The sequence below is a fragment of the Haematobia irritans genome, chromosome 2 (genome assembly GCF_050003625.1).
Source record: "Haematobia irritans isolate KBUSLIRL chromosome 2, ASM5000362v1, whole genome shotgun sequence".
Lineage (NCBI taxonomy): Eukaryota > Metazoa > Arthropoda > Insecta > Diptera > Muscidae > Haematobia > Haematobia irritans.
The window spans coordinates 81284986-81304535 of record NC_134398.1 but is presented as its reverse complement, the minus strand read 5'-3'; the positions used below and the strand labels follow the sequence as shown (position 1 = coordinate 81304535).

The 19550-nt window shown below is 30.9% G+C and overlaps 2 protein-coding genes and 1 long non-coding RNA gene across 6 annotated transcripts in view; 1 reads left to right on the top strand and 2 right to left on the bottom strand.

Annotated features, from left to right (window-relative positions):
- Positions 1–19307, top strand: part of Gr39a (Gustatory receptor 39a) — a 28215-nt gene extending 8908 nt beyond the window's left edge. Inside the window, exons 2-3 of the mRNA XM_075295404.1 lie at positions 18895–18984; positions 19045–19307. Of these exons, the coding sequence (XP_075151519.1) occupies positions 18895–18984; positions 19045–19134 (180 nt within the window). The 3' untranslated portion in view covers positions 19135–19307. The remainder of the gene's footprint in view (positions 1–18894; positions 18985–19044) is intronic.
- LOC142225611 (uncharacterized) overlaps positions 1–19550 on the bottom strand; it is a 318712-nt gene that overhangs the window by 185741 nt on the left and 113421 nt on the right. The window lies entirely within an intron of this gene.
- The window catches only part of Mondo (MLX interacting protein mondo), an 83621-nt gene that overhangs the window by 32967 nt on the left and 31104 nt on the right, over positions 1–19550 (bottom strand). For all 4 annotated transcript variants that reach the window (XM_075295400.1, XM_075295399.1, XM_075295402.1 and 1 more), the window contains exon 5: positions 19292–19408. In XM_075295400.1, coding sequence (XP_075151515.1) covers positions 19292–19408 — 117 coding nt within the window. The remainder of the gene's footprint in view (positions 1–19291; positions 19409–19550) is intronic.

The following is a 19550-nucleotide window of genomic DNA, read 5'->3' as shown; positions in this document are numbered from 1 at the left end:
ATCAGAGCATACAACTCCACTGGCAATATTTACATGAATATCAATTTCGCCTTGGGCTGCTGCATGGTATCTATTATCTATCTCCATTTCTTCATATAGCAGTTGCGACACATTCGAATCATCGAATCGATTCTAAGGTATCAGGATAGACACTCCGTGCACCATTGTCATGGCTGGAATCTAAGGCACTGCTATATCCTATACGCTCTTCTATGTGTCACAGAAGTGTGGAATAACTACAAAGCTTTCGAGTACACCCAATTGAATATGGGTGCTTGGACATGTTACCAGGTGATGTATAATCTGGTGTTTGTAATGTGTGGTATTGTCATCAATCTATATGTGGCCATGACGAAGATTCTCAATTGTTGTCTGAGACATGTCAACAGCGAAGTATGCAAAATCTTAACTGAATGTGAATCCAAAAAGAATAAACATAATCATTTGAGGTGGCTTCTGTTACAGCAGAAAAGTCTATTGGATATATGCCAGCAAAAGATAAGCAATCGACTTGGTCTGTTACTTATATTCATTGTGGCATTTATTGTCTTCTCTGCACCATCAGGCCCTTTTTATCTCATATCGGTTACATTAAAGCACAAATTTGACTCCACCATGGCTTTTGTAACGAATTTACTCGTTACCCTTTATTGGAATGTGCCGTGGTTGGTGATATTCGTTGCACTGCTGACTTGTAATATCGAAGAACAGGTAATATTTCAAATTTTAGTCGTGTAAGTCCAACGCTAGAATTTTTTCCTATTCGTAAATCCACATTCAAATTTTACCAACGTTGTGAAGTCGACCCATACATGGAGAAATGTCCATCGTAAAACGTATGTTCATTTATTACAAAAAACTATTTTGTTTTCTTATTCTATCGAAAATAACCGTAATAATCTCAGTGTAAACTAAAGCAAAAGAAACTGTTCATTAAATTTCGAAAAATAGTAAGAATAAATTAAGGCTTAGTTAATATGGTCATGATTTGGCGGCTTTACTTTTATCCCCGCATACAAGTCCGCGGGGTATAAAAATCTGTAAATTGAATTGTTTTACTATATCCGCCACCATTGAATAATGATGGGTGTATAATAAGTTTGTCATTCCGTTTGCAATACATTGAATAAGCGATTTCCAACTACATAAAGTGGTCAGGGTGAAATTCTAAGACGATATAACGATGTATGTTGTAATCACGCTACAGAAAACAAACACGTATTTTATCTGCAAGCAGGCCAAGTTCGAAGATGGGCTATATCGGTCCAGATTTTGATATATCCCCAATAGATACCGACTTTCCGATTTGTGGTTTTGAGCCTCAATTTTTAAATATTAATTTTTTCCGTGTATAGAGTTGAAATTCTCTATAACGAACGAAGCAATTAAATGAACACTGTATTTTGGGTCCACTTTTATTATATTATAGACTCCATATAACAAATAGCGAAAACTATTGCGATGCAATAGGGTCCAAAACCGACACCGGTTACCAAGTTTCAATTACATAAACCGAGACAGGATAGCCAAATAATTGCAATTTTGATCCACTCCGAATCCCGGATTTTACAGCTCCGTTAACCGGCTTTTCAATTGGGAAAACAAGTACTATATTTCAAAGTCTGTTGACTTTAGTCTTGGGCAAAATCGTTCACCATAGTGATTCGGACTCGTCGTTCCTTTTGTACAAAGGAACTAGTTCCTTCAAATTGTTCCATCGTTCCTTTTCGTTCCAGCTTTTTTATATTTGTCATCACTGTCATCTACTAAAGGCAGAGATGACATTGTTTACTTTGTGCAACGAAATTCGTGGTCAAATGAAAGATACAAAAAAATATTAAAAATTGACTAAAATTACTCAAAATAGTTTATAGAAATATAGGAAGAAAAAATAATGAATGGAAAATTTAAAGAAGTAACTAAAGAAGAAGAAGTTGAACATAAACTAAATGACAAAAGGAACGATGAGAATGAAAGAGATGGAACTAGTGACAATCGTTCCTTTTAGTGAACCGTTCATTGGAACTAGTTCGTTCCGGAACCACACAAGACTAATTGACTTTGTCAAATGTTTCCGAAAGTCGAACTTTGAGTACTGAAGAATCGAAAAGCTGACTTATTAAACCATCTTTTAACTACAATTAATGAAACTATAAAGAAAGTAAAAAATACTATTACCAAGAGGAAAAGTTAAAACAAACTTCTTTATACTATGATTTGGTATTCCTCGATAAAAAATAAAAATAAGGTCGATGAATTGTATGCCTTATACAACGCTCTGATGACTATTAGTCCAACATCCACATTCATTTAAAGTGTTTTCACCATCAAGTCTCATAAAAATTTGAGAAACAAAAAATCAAAGTGAGTTTGTATTCTATTTTTATGTTTTTATTACAAAAAAAAACATAACAAGTAACAATTATGATTAGGTATAGTGGCAGCAACGTTGCCAATTTAGCTATTTTCCCGCTAGATTTGGCTTTTTTTGAAGTCGTTCAGCGGGAAAAAATGTATTTAGCTTTTAGCTTTTTTCTGGCTTTTTTCATGGCCGTTTTAGCTATTATTATCTTTTTTATTTTCGACATGTTTCTATTGAAATATGGATAAAACGGCGTTTTTATCTAAGCCTTACTGCCAGAATAAGGGTTTCCACATATTTCAAAGCTCAATTGACACATTAATAATGATTCCCGCCATTATGCAGGACATTTTTGCAGCAAATACACCTTGTTGTAACGTTTTTTCCTCATATTCATAAAAGTTAACGTAAACTTTATATCTACTATTACCATACAAATTCCTTAGATAAACTGTCAGTAAATTATTAGGAATATTAGCATTTGACTCGTTTATAGCCTGCTTTTTATGTTATTATAATATTCTAAACTTATTATGTTATTACTAAGTTCAAATAGTAGATGTGAATTGCTTTGTAAACTGATAAAACTGCAAAAATATTGTCGTGAAGCCAAAGATTTCATATCCTTAAAACACGAACGCGAGTTTTGCTTATAATAGCATTTATGAATTTCTCTTATATAAACTGTTTTCCTTGTCCAAAAATCGACAAAGGCTTTTAGTCAGTGTCCTTATAGTTAAGTGATTCAACTTAAAAATGGGTATCTTTACATGAAAGAACATATTGTTAGGCTAGGGTCAATTCTGAAAAATTCTTAAAATTAATGAAATCGTCTTTAAATTTGTGGAGTTTTTGTATCTTGAACACAAACCAAAAAAGCTTTCAAAAATAGAAGATGTTTTTCAAAACTTTATTTTAATTACGTATTTTACTTGATACATAGAATAATTTCTACTTGAAGTCGAGTCTAAATTTGGAAATTTGAATTGTCGTTAGCACGTTGTTAAAGCACTTTGATAGCTCATGAAGAAAGAGCTGAAAAAACGAATAAATTCAAATTTGACGCTGAATCAATACCAAAACCAGCGGTTTTTGATGAAACAATTCTGGCAACGCTGACTGGCAGGCTGATAGACTATTCTTTCCATTGCGACATCACAGGTGCTAAATATAACGAATATTCTGTATAACTAAATAGATATACATTCCCTTTGGAATTCGTCATAGAGAAGTTCGACTGCAATTAACCCAGCGGAAACAAGGTAACCACTTCTCATTACCAGGAGTAAAGCTGTCATTACACATTGCATTACATTACATTACATTGCGTTGATTTATAATGAATAACTTGTAATGACAATAATAAATACTTTGTTATTCTCAACATGACTTAATAAAATAGAATAAATGATGGTATCATTAGGTATAATTATTCATATAATTGAACATTTACTTAAAAAAACTCAAAAAGTTAAGGAATATTCTTCATGAATATTTCATAATAATTGTGTTTTAAATTAATGACATTACCATATTATGTTTTAAATAAATGTTTTATTATACCTCATTCCCATTACACTTTCAAAATCGACTAGATTTCAACCACCATTTGCCTTATAAAAAAGGGAGTTAAAATCCAACTTTAGTACACTCAAAAAAAAAAAGTTTACTTGGATCCAAAGATTTTGACCTTTCTTTAAGGATTTTGGTATTGATTCCGAGCAAAAGATGCGGCTTCTTTAAAATAAAGTCATTTTTTACGGACCTCCATGGCTTTAAATCTAGGATCGATAAAATTGAAATTGGATACAGATCTCAATCATCGAATTTTTATTCTCTGTTTGCGATATATTAACAAAAGTATTCATGTACAAACAAATTTCAGTTTCAAAATCCAAATTATGCCAAGTACTTCAAAGTAAAAACGGTTTCCTTAATGCTAAAAAAAAAACTTTAAACCAAAGAAGCAAATCCTTAAAATAAGTCTTAGCCTATATTTGAAGCGTTTTTATCTTAAATTTAAAAATTCAATATGTCAGTTGAGTTAAAGACGATTTCTTTAAATTAAAAATGTTTTTCTTTATTTTAAGGAACATTTGCCTTATTTCAAAGATCTATAACTTCAACAGAGGGACGCAAAATTTCAAGATTTGTGTCCTAAATTTAATGAAAAAAAAGTTGAAGCAAGGATTATAAACTTTCTTTTAATTAAAATGTCATTATTATAAAGAACTTATCATTGCGTAAATTTCGAGTCCTAAAATTTAAGTTGCATAATCTTCTATATTAGGTCAATATTTTTTTTAGTGCATCTTCAATACATATTCAAATTGTTTGCGAATTACTTCCAATTTGCCAAAATGTTGACGAAATCTTTGAAAAGGTGTGAAGATAATATGAGAAAACTTTGACAAAACACTACCGAGAATGCACACCGAAAAAAAGTGAACTGTTTTATAGGAAGAATGAACTACCCCGCACGAAAATTGAACTAAATTTTACTCCACATTTTGAGATTTCCCCAAAGGTTTGTTAAAACCAGGAAATTTTAATTCCCTGTTGAACTTTTTAACTGCAGTTGATGAAATTACATCCCCTTTAAAAAAAAAACAAATAAACTAAAAGTAAAGAAGAAAATCATTGGCGCCAAATCATGACCATTTTAACCATACAGTAGTTCATTTTTTTTTTTTAGTTCATATTGAACTTACATGTGCGGTCATTGAACTTTATACCCACGTTTAGTACAAAAAATTTTTGAAATATACTTAAAAAAAGTAAGATTTCATTAAGCTGTGGAAAATTTCGATAAAAATAATAAAATTTAACTACAAGCAAATAAATTGTTTTCTAATAAAAATAAGTTAAATTTAGCGTTAGTTTAACTACGGAAACCATGTGGTTTTTCAGGACTTATTTGTGCAACGAAGTTCGTGGTCAATTGGAAGAAATAAAAAAGTTTGAAAATTTTAGACAAATAACTGAATTTCCCCCAAATAGTTTAAAATAATAGGTAAGTGAAAATAAAAAATGAAATAAAACTTTAAAGAAGTCACTAAATGTATATATCTTTGCAGAAAACTAAAATTATGGATTCTACGTTCTTGAAAACATTAAAAAACTGACCGGTGAAAAAATGGTGGACAATTAACTGGAACTGCTTCAGATAGTTTATAATAATTGGTAAGTCAATATGAAAAATTAAATCAACATTTTAGAGAAGTCACTAAATTTAAATCTCTTTGCAGAAAACTAAAATCTTTGGATGCTACATTCTTGCAAATATTAAGATGCTGACCAATGAAAAATGAATGGCTTATCGACAAGAAAAAGATTCCTGAGAGTTTCAAAGTGCAACCAATTAAAATTGTTAAAAACAACAGCAACTTCTGGATGAAAATGTGCATCACATCGTTAGTTTAATTTATATCCTATTATCAGTTTAAAATGGATATTTTGTGAATTCTTCTAGTACGTTCCTAATTTCAAATTGCCCGCATATTAATAAAATTTAATGCTGTTTTTTGACACCAGCAGGAGGGAAATCGAATTATCAATGCAAAAGTGTTTACAAATAATGGTTAAGTTTTGTTTTTTTTTTTTTCTTATTTGTTGATATGTTTAATTATTGGTATTGTAGTGTATTATGCATTTCAATTTTAGGATTACAATTGTCTCTGTTTTTTGTTGAGAACGCGGCTTTCTCAACAATTTCTCAACTTGAATATTACACTAATCCTTTGAAAAAATGTTTGAAAAATTGTTGAAATTTAGCATTTTTCAAACGTTCGTGTTTATTGGGTTGTCACAAATTGCCGTTGACTGAACGAACACAAGCATTGTTCGATTGTTCACTAATCAGGGAATTCAGCAATAGCTTCTAAAAATAAATTTCGTGTTGTTGCATTACAGCAGTAACAAAACGAAATACATATAAGATTAAGGGATTTGTAATTATATGAAGAAATGATGCACAGTGGGAGTAGAGATGATTCAATTGGTAAGAGGATAACTCCTATATGTATTCTCCATTAGAAATTAGCATTTTGGACCCAAAATTGAGTTATCCATCCCAGCCACATCTATACTCGTACTAAAGGCTGTGTAAAAGTTCATTTGCCCGAACGGAAACATGTACAGTGAGGCGTGTATAGATTTGTATCTGGCGATTTCTTTTCAATGGTCAAGATCCTTAACCTTCCTTGTCCATAAAGCTCCAATAATAATTAATTGTAAAACAAGAGAGAAAATGAAAGCATAACATTTTCATTTTCAGAAAAGAATACACACGCAAAAAAATAATTCTTTCCTCCCAAACGAAATTTTAGACAAACAAAGTTCGTTTCTCATTTGCTTTTCGCTGTAAGGAAGTACATTTGGAAGAAAAGTATATACTTTTTGTGATGAACGTTTATTCTTTTCCAGGATGTAAAAACAATTTCATAAAGTCAAACTCAAAAAAAGAAAAACGATGTTTTCTTGCTAATTGCATTTTCCCTCACATCTTATACGATTTTATAAATTTTTAAAATTTTTTTACCTTTCGCCTGGACGGAGAATCGAACCACGGACCATGCACTTTGTAAGCCAACACACTAACCACTGAGCTATGTACCTGTTATGGTCATCAATAGATAAATATCCATATAAGTTGTATTTATATAGCATAGCTTGCGGCGCCCACGAACCGAATAAACAAAGTTTACTTAACAGAAACAAGCATTTAGTTTGGCACCGTGGAGCAGTGGTTGCTACGTCCGACTTGCATGCCAAGGGTCGTGGGTTCGATCCCTGCTTCGACCAAAGTTTTTTTTTGTTTTTTGTTTTTTTAATATGTTCCAGATATGTTCGGAAGATTCCGAAAAAATGATCAACATTACATTGTAGTATATTAAATATTGAACTGTAAAATGTGTCTTAATAAAGACCTAAAGTCAGAAAAGAACAGTGTTTGATATAAACGAAATGGACTGTGTTGTTGTTTCAAAAATAACTTTTTTTATTGAAAAAATAAAAATTTTGTAACAAACGAATTTTTTTGGTGATAAAAGTTTAAAATTTTCGAAGCAATTCAAAAAACTCTAACAAAAGAAGAACGTTTTCGGTACACGTTTTCCAAACGTTTTTTTTCTTTGTGTGCACCATTAACTTTATGCATTCGCGAATAGCTTCGATAACACATCAAAAAACGAGAATAGAAGTTTATATACATACGAGAGACTTTTTTCTTAATATGTAATTTATGTAAAATTGAGCTGTTTCCTCAAATTACTTTTGGTTGGATGTTGTTTATTACAATAATCACAAATTTTTTATTACACAGCTTACAATTTTTTATGACAAATTCATATTCTATTTTCAGGCAAATAACACAGCAAAGATTCTATCAAAATTTTGTCGTACTAATAACAATGTGAATCGAATGGTGAGTGGTACGAAAGAATCACTTGATGCGATATACACAAAAAAAGTGATTTCTTCTCTAGGTAAAAATAATACTTATATTAAGAAATTAAAAAAATTACAAAACATTTAATTATTTTTGTTTCAATAGACGATATATTTGCTAAATCAACTGTACACTGAAAGAATATTTTCTGAAGACACGAATATGATTTTTGTATAGCATAGAATAGGATACACAATCAATATAAGTTTACTTGGATCTAAAGATTTTAACCTTCTCTTAAGGATTTTGGTATTGATTCCGAGCCAAAGATGCGGCTTCTTTAAAATAAGGAAATTTTTAGGGACCTTTGTAGCTTTCAATCTAGGACCAATAAAATTAAAATTAGGATACATATCTCATTTATGGAATTTTCATTCCCTTTTTGCGATATATTAATAAAGCAATTCGTGTAGAAACAAATGCCACTTTAAAATTATAACAGATACCTTAAAGTAAAAAATATTTTCTTAATTCCAAAAGAAAAACATTAAACCGAAATACAAAATTCTCAACAAAAAAGTCTTAGCTTATATTTGAATCTTATATAACATTCACTACTACATGGACAACATATCTTGGACAGTATTTAATTTCTAAAGCAAATAAAAGTTTGTTGCTACTAATGAAAATCATTCTTTCTTCTTAATAATGTAATGCTTTTCATGTACGAATATTCATTGATAAATATCGTTCATCAAACAACGTTTAAGTATTATGTGATAATTAATTAAATATCCATCACTGTCAGTGGCACATCAAAAACTGAACTCAAATATTCAGCATGGTCTACAATAATCCAGCATAGTCATTGAGAATGCCAACGTGGTCGGATAGTCTAGATATACTCTTTAAATTCGTCCGCTTTTTGGGTATAATGCCCGCCTCATTCTGCAAAAATGAACTAAAGTTAACTGTGTCCAAAAGCTACGAGCGATATATGCTTCGGGTGACCGTCGTTGTGATGATACTGGTGGAGACAATGATAATACTTGTTTGCCTATCGGCATTCAGTGATTACTTGGATTTTTATGTGGGCAGTAAAACGAGTAGCTTCTTGTTGGTTATACAAATTTTGGAATGCGGGATCATTCAGTTGGGCATGAGTTCCATGTTTTATTTCTTTCGTTTGAAGAATGTCCAGATATTTGATAAAATTCTTAGTTGCTATAAAAGTAATTTTTCGAATGTGGAAAATGGATCAACTGAGAAAGTGATAGTTGTCCAGTGCATAGTGAACTTTTGTCTAATGATAATCTTTGTGGGCAATGTTGTTGTTTCGAGTCTGTATAACCTAGCTAATTCGTGGAGTACATATGTCTGCAATGTACTTCTGATGAGCTTCAATTTCATCTACAGCTCCACTTGTATATCGTGTCTGACAAGTCTGTTGCACATCTTTCACAGGCTTTTGACATACTACAACGCTGAGGTGAAGTTGAAATTGCAAAGTTCCTTAGATGATGTGGTATCCATTCTATCGGAACGTAATGACATCTTGACACTCTGCCGTACTGGTATTAGCTTAAGCTATGGACTGATTATGTTTATACAATCCTTTTTCATACTGAGTTGTATATCCACATTTCTATTTCTCACAACGGTCTCATTCAATATTCTTTTGTCGGATATTACCACTATACTCTTAGCATTGGTTCCAATTTCTTTGTACTCGCTACCACCGATAATAATGTACACGAATGTCTTCTGGATCAATAACATCGATATAGAGGTAGGTGCTAAAAGGAAATGGTTGTGGCAACAACAAATGATTTGTCTCGACTTTCATTGGCAGATTCATTTAAACCAACATTGGCAGATTTAACACTGAAGGACAGTGTCCTCACTATGATCTGTGATATTTATAAAGTTCGACCGAAAAATCGGCTGTGGCATTCGGCCAGAAATCAATAGTCGGGCTAAGCCGAAGCTTTTATAAAAATTTATTTAATATCGAATTGCCCCAGTTTAGAATTTGTCCAAGTCAAAACACACAAATAATACAAAAGGCAAAGTTCGTCATATGGGAAAACATGACATGACTGTATTAGATTATGAAATGAATTCATATTTACCGAACCTACTATGCTCCTTTTCAAATTTTAAGAGCAGCGGCAACAAAATATTTAAACACTCCACCGACAAGCTTGGAAATTGTTTAGTGCAGCGGAACGGGTTTTTTCCGAACGAAGATCGAGTTTGCATGGATAAAATATAACAAAAACAATCTTTTTCATTATAATATAACTCTACTGACTTTTATACTAAAACTTCTGCAAATTCTAAAAGAATGTTATAAGACTTGGGCTAAATTACCTTTTATTTAAAGTATTTAAAGTATGTCAATATTGAAGAATTTTATAAAAATATTCGACTTCGGTTTCGGCCTAAAAAAACAAACGATAACAAACATTTTGTTCAATTTAACCCATTACCGCCCTCTGTCCCCATATGAGGACACCTGTTTAAAGTCAAACAACTATGAGCTACCCGTTATTGTTTATAATTTTAAATACACGTATACGCGAAAAAATAACTCTTTCCTCCCAAACGAAATTTTAGACAAACAAAGTTCGTTTCTCATTTACTTTTCGCTGTAAGGAAGTGTATTTGGAAGAAAAGTATATACTTTTTGTGATAAACGTTTATTCTTTTCCAGGATGTAAAAACAATTTCATAAAGGCTGACTCAAAAAAAAACATTGTTTTCTTGCTAATTGCATTTTCCCTCATATCTTTTTTAGTTCTTAACACCTTTTCCTGTAATGCCAACAATGTAGAAGAAATTATACGATTTTATAAATTTTTAAAATGTTTTTTATCTTTCGCCTGGACGGAGAATCGAACCGCGGACCATGCACTTTGTAAGCCAACACACTAACCACTGAGCTATGTACCTGTTATGGTCATCAATAGATAATTATCCATATAAGTTATATTTATATAGCATAGCTTGCGGCGCCCACGAACCGAATAAACAAAGTTTATTTAACAGAAACAAACATTTAGTTTGGCACCGTGGAGCAGTGGTGGCTACGTCAGACTTGCATGCCAATGGTCGTGGGTTCGATCCCTGCTTAGACCAAAGTTTTTTTTATTTTTGTTTTTTTTTTTTACATATATTCCAGATATGTTCGGAAGATTCCGAAAAAATTTTCAACATTACATTGTACTATATTAAATTTTGAACTGTAAAATGTGTCTTATCAAAGACCTAAATTAAGAAAAGAACAGTGTTTGATAAAAAACGAAATGTACTGTGTTGTTGATTCAAAAATAACTTTTTTTATTGAAAAAATAAAAATTTTGTAACAAACGATTTTTTTTGGTAATAAAAGTTTAAAATTTTCGAAGCAATTCAAAAAACTCTGACAAAAGAAAATCGTTTTCGGTACACGTTTTCCAAACGTTTTTTTTTCTTTGCGTGTATGACAGCTTTATAAAGCATCTGATGTATACACCCTCAAAAAAATCGTTTCTCTAACATATGTTCCAAACATATTTTGCAGGAAGCACATAGATTATTGGATAGGAAGATTGTGCTCAAAACATTTTTTCTGCCTACATGCATGTTCCCACACATCTTTCTCACTTCCACGAATTTTTTTTAGTTCTTAGCACCTTCTTCTGTAATACAAACAATGTTGAAGATATTATGCAATTTTATATATATATATATATATATATATATATATATATATATATATATATATATATATATATATATATATATATATATATATATATATATATATATATATATATATATATATATATATATATATATATATATATATATTGATAGATAGATAGATATATATATATATATATATATATATATATATATATATATATATATATATATATATATATATTATATATATATATATATATATATATATATAATATATAATTATATATATATATATATATATTTTTTTTTTTTTTTTTAATTTTTTTTTTTTTTTTAATTTTACCTTTCGCCTGGACGGGGAATCGAACCGAGGACCAAACAGTTTGTAAGCCAGCACACTATTACTGGGCTAGGTTAGGATAGGTTAGGTGACAGCCCGATGTATCAGGCTCACTTAGACTATTCAGACCATTGTGATACCACATTGGTGAACTTCTCTCTTATCACTGAGTGGTGCCCGATTCCATGTTAAGCTCAATGACAAGGTACCTCCTTTTTATAGCCGAGTCCGAACGGCGTTCCACATTGCAGTGAAACCACTTAGAGAAGCTTTGAAACCCTCAGAAATGTCACCAGCATTACTGAGGTGGGATAAATAATCCACCGCTGAAAAACTTTTTGGTGTTCGGTCGAAGCAGTAATCGAACCCCCGACCTTGTGTATGCAAGGCGGGCATGCTAACCATTGCACCACGGTGGCTCCCTACTGGGCTACGTAGCTGTTATTGTCATCCACAGACAATTGTCGTCATATCGTCATTTGTTGGCCACGTGGAGCAATGGTTAGCATGTCCGCCTTGCCAACCAAGGGTCGTGGGTTCAATCCGTGCTCCGACCGAACACCAAATTTTTTTTACAAAAACGAAAAGGGCTGAGTTTTTGAATACAATATTATTTTTTTATTGCAAAACAACAATTTTGTAACAAAAAAAATTTTTTTGGTATAAAAGTTTGAAATTTTCGAAGAAGTTCAAAAACTCTAACAAATGAAGAACGTGAAGTCGAGTGTAACCATAAATAATTTTAAAATATACACATAAATTTATATAGGCGTGAACTATTTTTTACTTGCATTTAACACCACTTTAAATAATGCAAAATTTATCGTATTTAGAAATACAAAAAAATATGAATTTTTATTAACGAATAATTTCATTCATTTTAAAGAAACTAAACTTTTTCAATTGTTGCTTTGTATCATTCCCCACCAAGTTATAATACAATTTGCAAAAAAAAGTTATAAGGTTATTCTGCTTTTAGAGACTCGAGCTTTGCCTCTAAAATAAAAATAATAAAAACTCGAACCCGCTTTTATTTGTGAAAGTGTCCATCAACTCCTCTTGGACTACTTATTAATAAAGAGGGACTACACATTGTTTTTATACATTTTACGGTTTAAAGTTTCACAGTTTCCCCTTTTTTCATTTTACTGTCCCAACTCTAAAAGAGGTACGAGGGCGGTTCGGAAACTTCTTAGCCTATCAATGAAAGAGAATAGTTAGTTTTTCAAAAATATTTTTATTTTTCAATATAATCTCCTGAAACTTCAATACAATTTGTCCAACGCTTTTCTAGCAATTCTATCCCTCGTACTTTAATTCGTTGATTTTAGCCATTGTTAAAACACTTTTGTGCGCTGGTGCGTTGTCTTGATCAAAAAAAAAATTTTTTTGTGTTGTAAGCCAGGACGTTTTTCTCGAATTTGTACCTTTAATTGATCCAAAAGCTTGCAATAGTACTCTGAATTTATTGTTTTACCCTTTTGCAGATAGTCAATCAATGTGGCATACGAGGGCAGTTCGGAAACTTCTTAGCCTAGCACAAAAAGCGCAGTATAAACAGAAAAAGTTAAGTGTTTTGGAAACGCCCATCTCTGTTATGAACATATGTTAAATTTTGTTTTGCATCCGCAATTTTTCTTACAATGGAAAAATTAGAAATGCGTGCTGTCATTAAATATTTACATAAAAAAGGTTTATCGGGACAAGAAATTCATAATGATATGGTGAATGTGTTAGGTGAAAGTGCTCCTTCATATGCAACAGTAAAAAAGTGGGTTGCTGAATTAAACGTGGTCGTCGTACAAGCATTGAAGATGAACCACGTAGTGGACGTCCAAAAATAGCAACAACAACCGAAATTGTAGCCAAAGTGCATGATATGGTATTAAATGATCGACGAATAAAAGTGCGTGAAATTGCTAATATCATGGGCATCTCAAATGATCGAGTCCATTTAATTTTGCATGAAGAACTACAGATGAAAACGCCCCCTGCAAGATGGGTGCCGCATTTGTTAATGATCGATCAAAAACGCATAAGAATGAACATTTCTCAAGCTAGTTTGGATCGTTTTAAGCGAAATAAAATGGATTTTAAGCGTCGTTTCATAACTGTTGATGAGACATGGATCCTCCACTATACACCAGAGACAAAAGAGCAATCCAAACAATGGACTGAAGCTGGAGGAAGTGCCCCAAAGAAGGCAAAAACAATTCAATCGGCTGGTAAGGTTATGGCAACGGTTTTTTGGGACTTTGAAGGAATTTTATTGATTGACTATCTACAAAAGGGTAAAATAATAAAAAAAAAACGTCTCGGCGTACAACACAAAAAATAGTTTGATAGTTTTCCATCAAGACAATGCACCAGCGCACAAGAGTGTTTTAACAATGGCTAAAATCAACGAATTAAAGTACGAGTTGCTTGACCACCCACCTTATTCTCCTGATTTAGCTCCCAGTGACTTTTACTTGTTCCCAAATCGAAAAAAAATCCTTGCTGACAAGCGTTTTACCTCAAATGAAGATGCAATTACAGTTGTAAACCACTAATTTGAAGACCTTGAGGAAAACTATTTTAATCAAGGGATATAATTGCTAGAAAAGCGTTGGACTAAGTGTATTGAAGCTTCAGGAGATTATATTGAAAAATAAAAATATTTTTTAAAAACTAACTATTCTCTTTCATTGATAGACTAAGAAGTTTCCGAACCGCCCTCGTACATAAAATGGTGCACCCAGAAAAAAAGTGACCCCTTCTTTAAGTTAAAATGAATTCATTGTGAAGAAAGTTGAACTTCGTATAGCGCCAAAGACATTTTCATTTGTTTGAACGATGTGATTTTCATAGAAATTAGGTAGAATGCATTCCATATATTAGTTAACATTTTCCTATATTTATGTACCACTATACTACAGAATGAAAAAATGAACTGAATTGAATTCATATATGGATTGATTTTATTGAACCTTTTTCATTCATTTATTAAGAATCAACAGCATCGAAATATTAGTTTAGTATTCCACTATTTCCAATTTCCACACTCAAAAAAAGTGAACTCACTATTTCACTAAAGCTAATTTAACTACACCCAGAGAAGGAATATGATCACCTCAAACATGTTTTAAGAGGAAAATGTTATTTTTGGGTGGTGACCATGTAACATGGTTTTTTAGTAACCATGTTATTTTCTCGGATACATGATGTATCTGATTTCGGCAAGCAGGTTATATTTGACGAGAAAATAACATTTTAGTGACAAACATGTTACATGGCCACCATACAAAAATAACATTTTGCTCTTGAAACATGTTAGAGGTGATCATATTCCTTCTCTGCGTGTATATTTTAGTTCATGAAATTATTATATATGGAGAAAGTTTCATTTACTCTAATAATTTTTTGCGAACGTTAGTTAAATGAAGTAAAAGACGGGAAAAAATTATACACAAATTAAGCATAGAGATTTACTAAATTCGTATTTCTCATAAAATAGTTCATTATTTCTTCAAATTTGTAAATTTTACTACAAAAGCGTCCATCATGTCACTAAAGATATTCTTGCAATTTTGAACTCCATTTTTTTCCTTCAAACTATAAAATTTTCTTTAAAAATTGAAAAAAATTATTTATGTCTTATAAATTTTCTTGAATTTGTCGAAAAATATTTACTTTTTTTCTGATATCGATGCCAGAGCTTGTAATACTGTTTAGTTAAAAATTTCTAAAACTATTCAACATTTTCTAAATTTAATCAAAAGATTTCTTCCTGGTGAGTTCACTGTTTATTCAGGGCTTGTAATGTTATCAACAACTGTAAAACGTAATTTTTTTCTTCTTCTTGTACCTTTCACTTTTAATAAGTTGCTGCCTAACGATTTTGTCCTCATTTTACAATTTCAATGCCTACAAATATAAAAAATCATAAAACAATTTTTTCACAAAAGGTTAGCGTCCTGAATGTTACCTGATGAATGAAGGGGTTGTTATTCTGTTGGTGTTTTCTTTCTTTGTACACCATCACGAACATTGATATACTTATTGTTTATTTATATTTAATAATTTTCAAAAAGCGAAAATTGTTCTCACTAATTTCAAATAACAAATATTTTATATATTTTATTTGTTATTTATTATATTATTTTACTATATTATTTTTTCACAATCTCTCCGTATACCATAACAACGCGATTCCAGCTAAAAAAACAACCCACGCGCAAACATATCGATTACAGGTAGACAAAAGAGATATAGGAAAATTTGCTATTTTGTAACAAGTATGTTTCCGTAAGTTTCGAAAGGATTGAATACTTTTTAGTGCGAAAGAACTAAAATATTTTTCTATGCCAAGTGTTATTCGTATGTATGATAAGCTTTCTTAATAAAGGAAGTCAACATTATCATTTTATAAGAAATTTTACTAAATTTGAGGAAACTTGGTTTTAGTACGGTTTTTGTTTATTTTTCGAATGCTTTGTTATCAGTGAATAAAATTTTCTTGTTCAGTAGTAAATTCTTATACCCAGAGAAGAAAACAGTATTAGTAAAATTCCATGCCTTATTCTAGTTAATGAACTATTCCTAATTGCTTTCAGTTTAGGATTTTTTTGCTGAAACAAGTAAATTTTATTATTTCACACAAAAATTTAGCTTAATGGAAATAAAATGGCTAAACTAAATTGATGAACATTTTTTCCTTTAGTTTCGAAGACATTTTTTCTGGGTGTGCTCTCAAGGCAAAAACACATGCAGTTTTTTTCAAATGTCTTTTCTCTTGGTGCCGAATGTTTATTCTCTTTACTCCGAATACTCAAATTAATATTTAGACTTAAACATATCAAATTTTTGGGCGAAGCCTTATTAACATGCCAAGCGCATACACTCAAAAAAAAGTGAACTCACTATTTCACTAAAGCCAATTTAACTATATTTTAGTTCATGAACTTATTATATTTGGTGAAAGTTTCATTTACTCTAATAATTTTTTGCGTACGTTAGTTAAATGAACTAAAAGAGAGGAAAAAATTATACACAAGTTAAGGATAGAGATTTACCAAATTCGTATTTGCCATAAAATAGTTCATTATTTCTTCAAATTTGTAAATTTTACTACAAAAGCGTCCATGATGAACTTCGTATGTCACTAAAGACATTCTTGCAATTTTGAACTCCAATTTTTTCCTTCAAACTACAAAATTTTCTTTAAAAAGTGAAAAAAATTATTTATGTCTAATAAATTTTCTTGAATTTGTCGAAAAATATTTACTTATTTTTGTGATATCGGCGCGACGACCAGCGCTTGTAATACTGTTTAGTTAAAAATTTCTACAAATATTCAAAATTTTCTAAACTTAATCAAAAGTTTTCTTCCTGGTGGGTTCACTGTTTTTTCAGTGTAGCCAAAACCAACGAATTCATAATACAGTTTTCCGAAATAACATACAAGCAGTTTAACAGAAATTGTGCTCTTTTAATTCTCTTGATATCTTTCGTCAACCCTCCCGGTTTCCATCTGTATTCCTTTCTCTATACTCTCTCTTTCTTACATTCATGTCCCAAACATAATATATTATAACGTATTAACATATGTGTCCCAAACATTCATTGCTAGTTTATGAACATTACATTTTTGCACTTAAATATATTGTGTTTAAAAATTATGCCAGAACCACATTTTGTTTATATCGGAACATATGAAAAACATATCTTTCTAACAGTGTAAACAAAGACACTTTGTCGCATTTGATAAATAAGTACCATATTCAGTGCGTTATATTCTTGTTATTATTCGGATAACTTTCGTAAAATACTTTTAATGGTTTTATGTCCAATATTACAAATTTCACTTTTATTTTTATCAATATTTTTTACACACTTTTAATTATATAATTTTTACAATTTAAAAAACTTTTTCGGTACTACTGGGGTTTGGACCTGGGTTTGTTAGCACTAGCCTTAGCACACTCAGCCACAAACGCCATTGAACACGAAGCGTCGAAAAGTCAAAATGTTTGTGGTTTGATCGTAATATGACACCAAGGCACAACATTCTAACTACTTCTCTAAAATCACGAGCTCAAATCTCACCAGCGGCAACTTTTTTATCAAATATTTTTTTTCAAAAGATTGTTTTTCATCGGTTGATATTTTATAAAATATCTTCGAAAATGTATTCGTATTGAGCGTTCAATATATTCCTCACCCTTTTATTGTTCCTCTATATTTTCAGGCTAATAAAACTACAAGAATATTGACCAAAACTTATGTTGAAAATAGACATATTAAGAAAATTGTAAGTGTTTTGTTTTTCATAAAATAATGTTGTTTTCAATTAAAAATTAAATAAAAATGCATCCATTGTAATACACTGCACTCCCAAATGCCCACGAAAAAATTATTTGTTTCCTTAAGATAAAATGTCCTTTTGACTTAGAAAAATAGCTTAATGCCAGCCGGCAATATTTCATTCGATTTGTAGGGAAATATACACGGACAAAAATTATTACAGTAATAACAAAGTTTACAATCTTTGTTATTTTTTAATATATCTTTTTTACTTTAAATGTACATGATCTATATATAATATAATTTTATAGAGCCTAGATTTAAAAGTAAAAAGCTCGCCAAAAATGTTTTCAATTTAAAGAAGTCGCATCAAAATCCTTAACTTTATTTTGGGTATACTACCAAAAACTTTAATAGAAACCATTTTCTAAGTTTGGGGACCTGAGATATTCGAGTGTTGAATTACGATCTTATCCAAAAAGGAGCTAGTTAGCCTATAACATCTGTATAACAATATAATGAAAAATGTAAAAAGGAACCCGAACAAATTTTTATCGCATTTTTCTTTCATTGCAAAATACGTCTGATTTACATAACAGTAGAGAAATACGTACAATCGAAGCGAGGAGTTAGACCATGAGTTAGTTTTATAATCTTCCATGTCATATATAGATCACACAGTCAACATTTAAGTATTGTTTTGGCCTATAGCCGAAATGTTGGGTTTTTGTATGTGGCGGTAGCATTATTTCCATGAGTTTAATATTTGATGGATATATTTTATTAAATCGAGTTTTTTTATTTATGAATTTTTTTCTTGTTTTCCAGATTGATAAATTTCTTTTGAAAAACCTAAGACAAAAGCCCATCTTAACAGCATACGGGTTCTTTTCTCTGGACAAAGGCACTTTATTTAAGGTAGTACTAAATGTTTCTATATACAACCGTGGATATTTATTTTTGTTTTTTCGCTTTCAGCTATTTACAACAGTTTTCACGTACATGGTTGTCTTGGTTCAATTCAAAGAAATGGAAAGCAATACAAAACTACTTCAAAAGGAAAGCTAGCCTATCATCTCAAACTTTTTAAAATTGATTCTCAACCACTTAATAATTTAATTATAAATACGAATGTGCCTTGATATGACTCTTCTTACCAATAGTAATGTTATTGGCAATGATAAAAGATCTAGTGGATGCAATAAAAAAATATCGAAATACTTACAATGTCATACATTAAACATCCAGTGGCCTTTGATTTGTAATTTCTTCTCCATTTTCTGTACTCGGCTTTTATAACGGCCAATTGGCGTTTCCAATACTTTCCTTCAAGAACTACACTCTGGAAGAAAATGAGAAAAGATGTATATATAAATAAATTAATGACTTTCTTATGACAGACAATTCAGACATACAAAATTGTAAATATATAAAGATGTACAGTAGATAGGGTCACGGCCTAAAGGGAAAAAAAAGTTGATGCG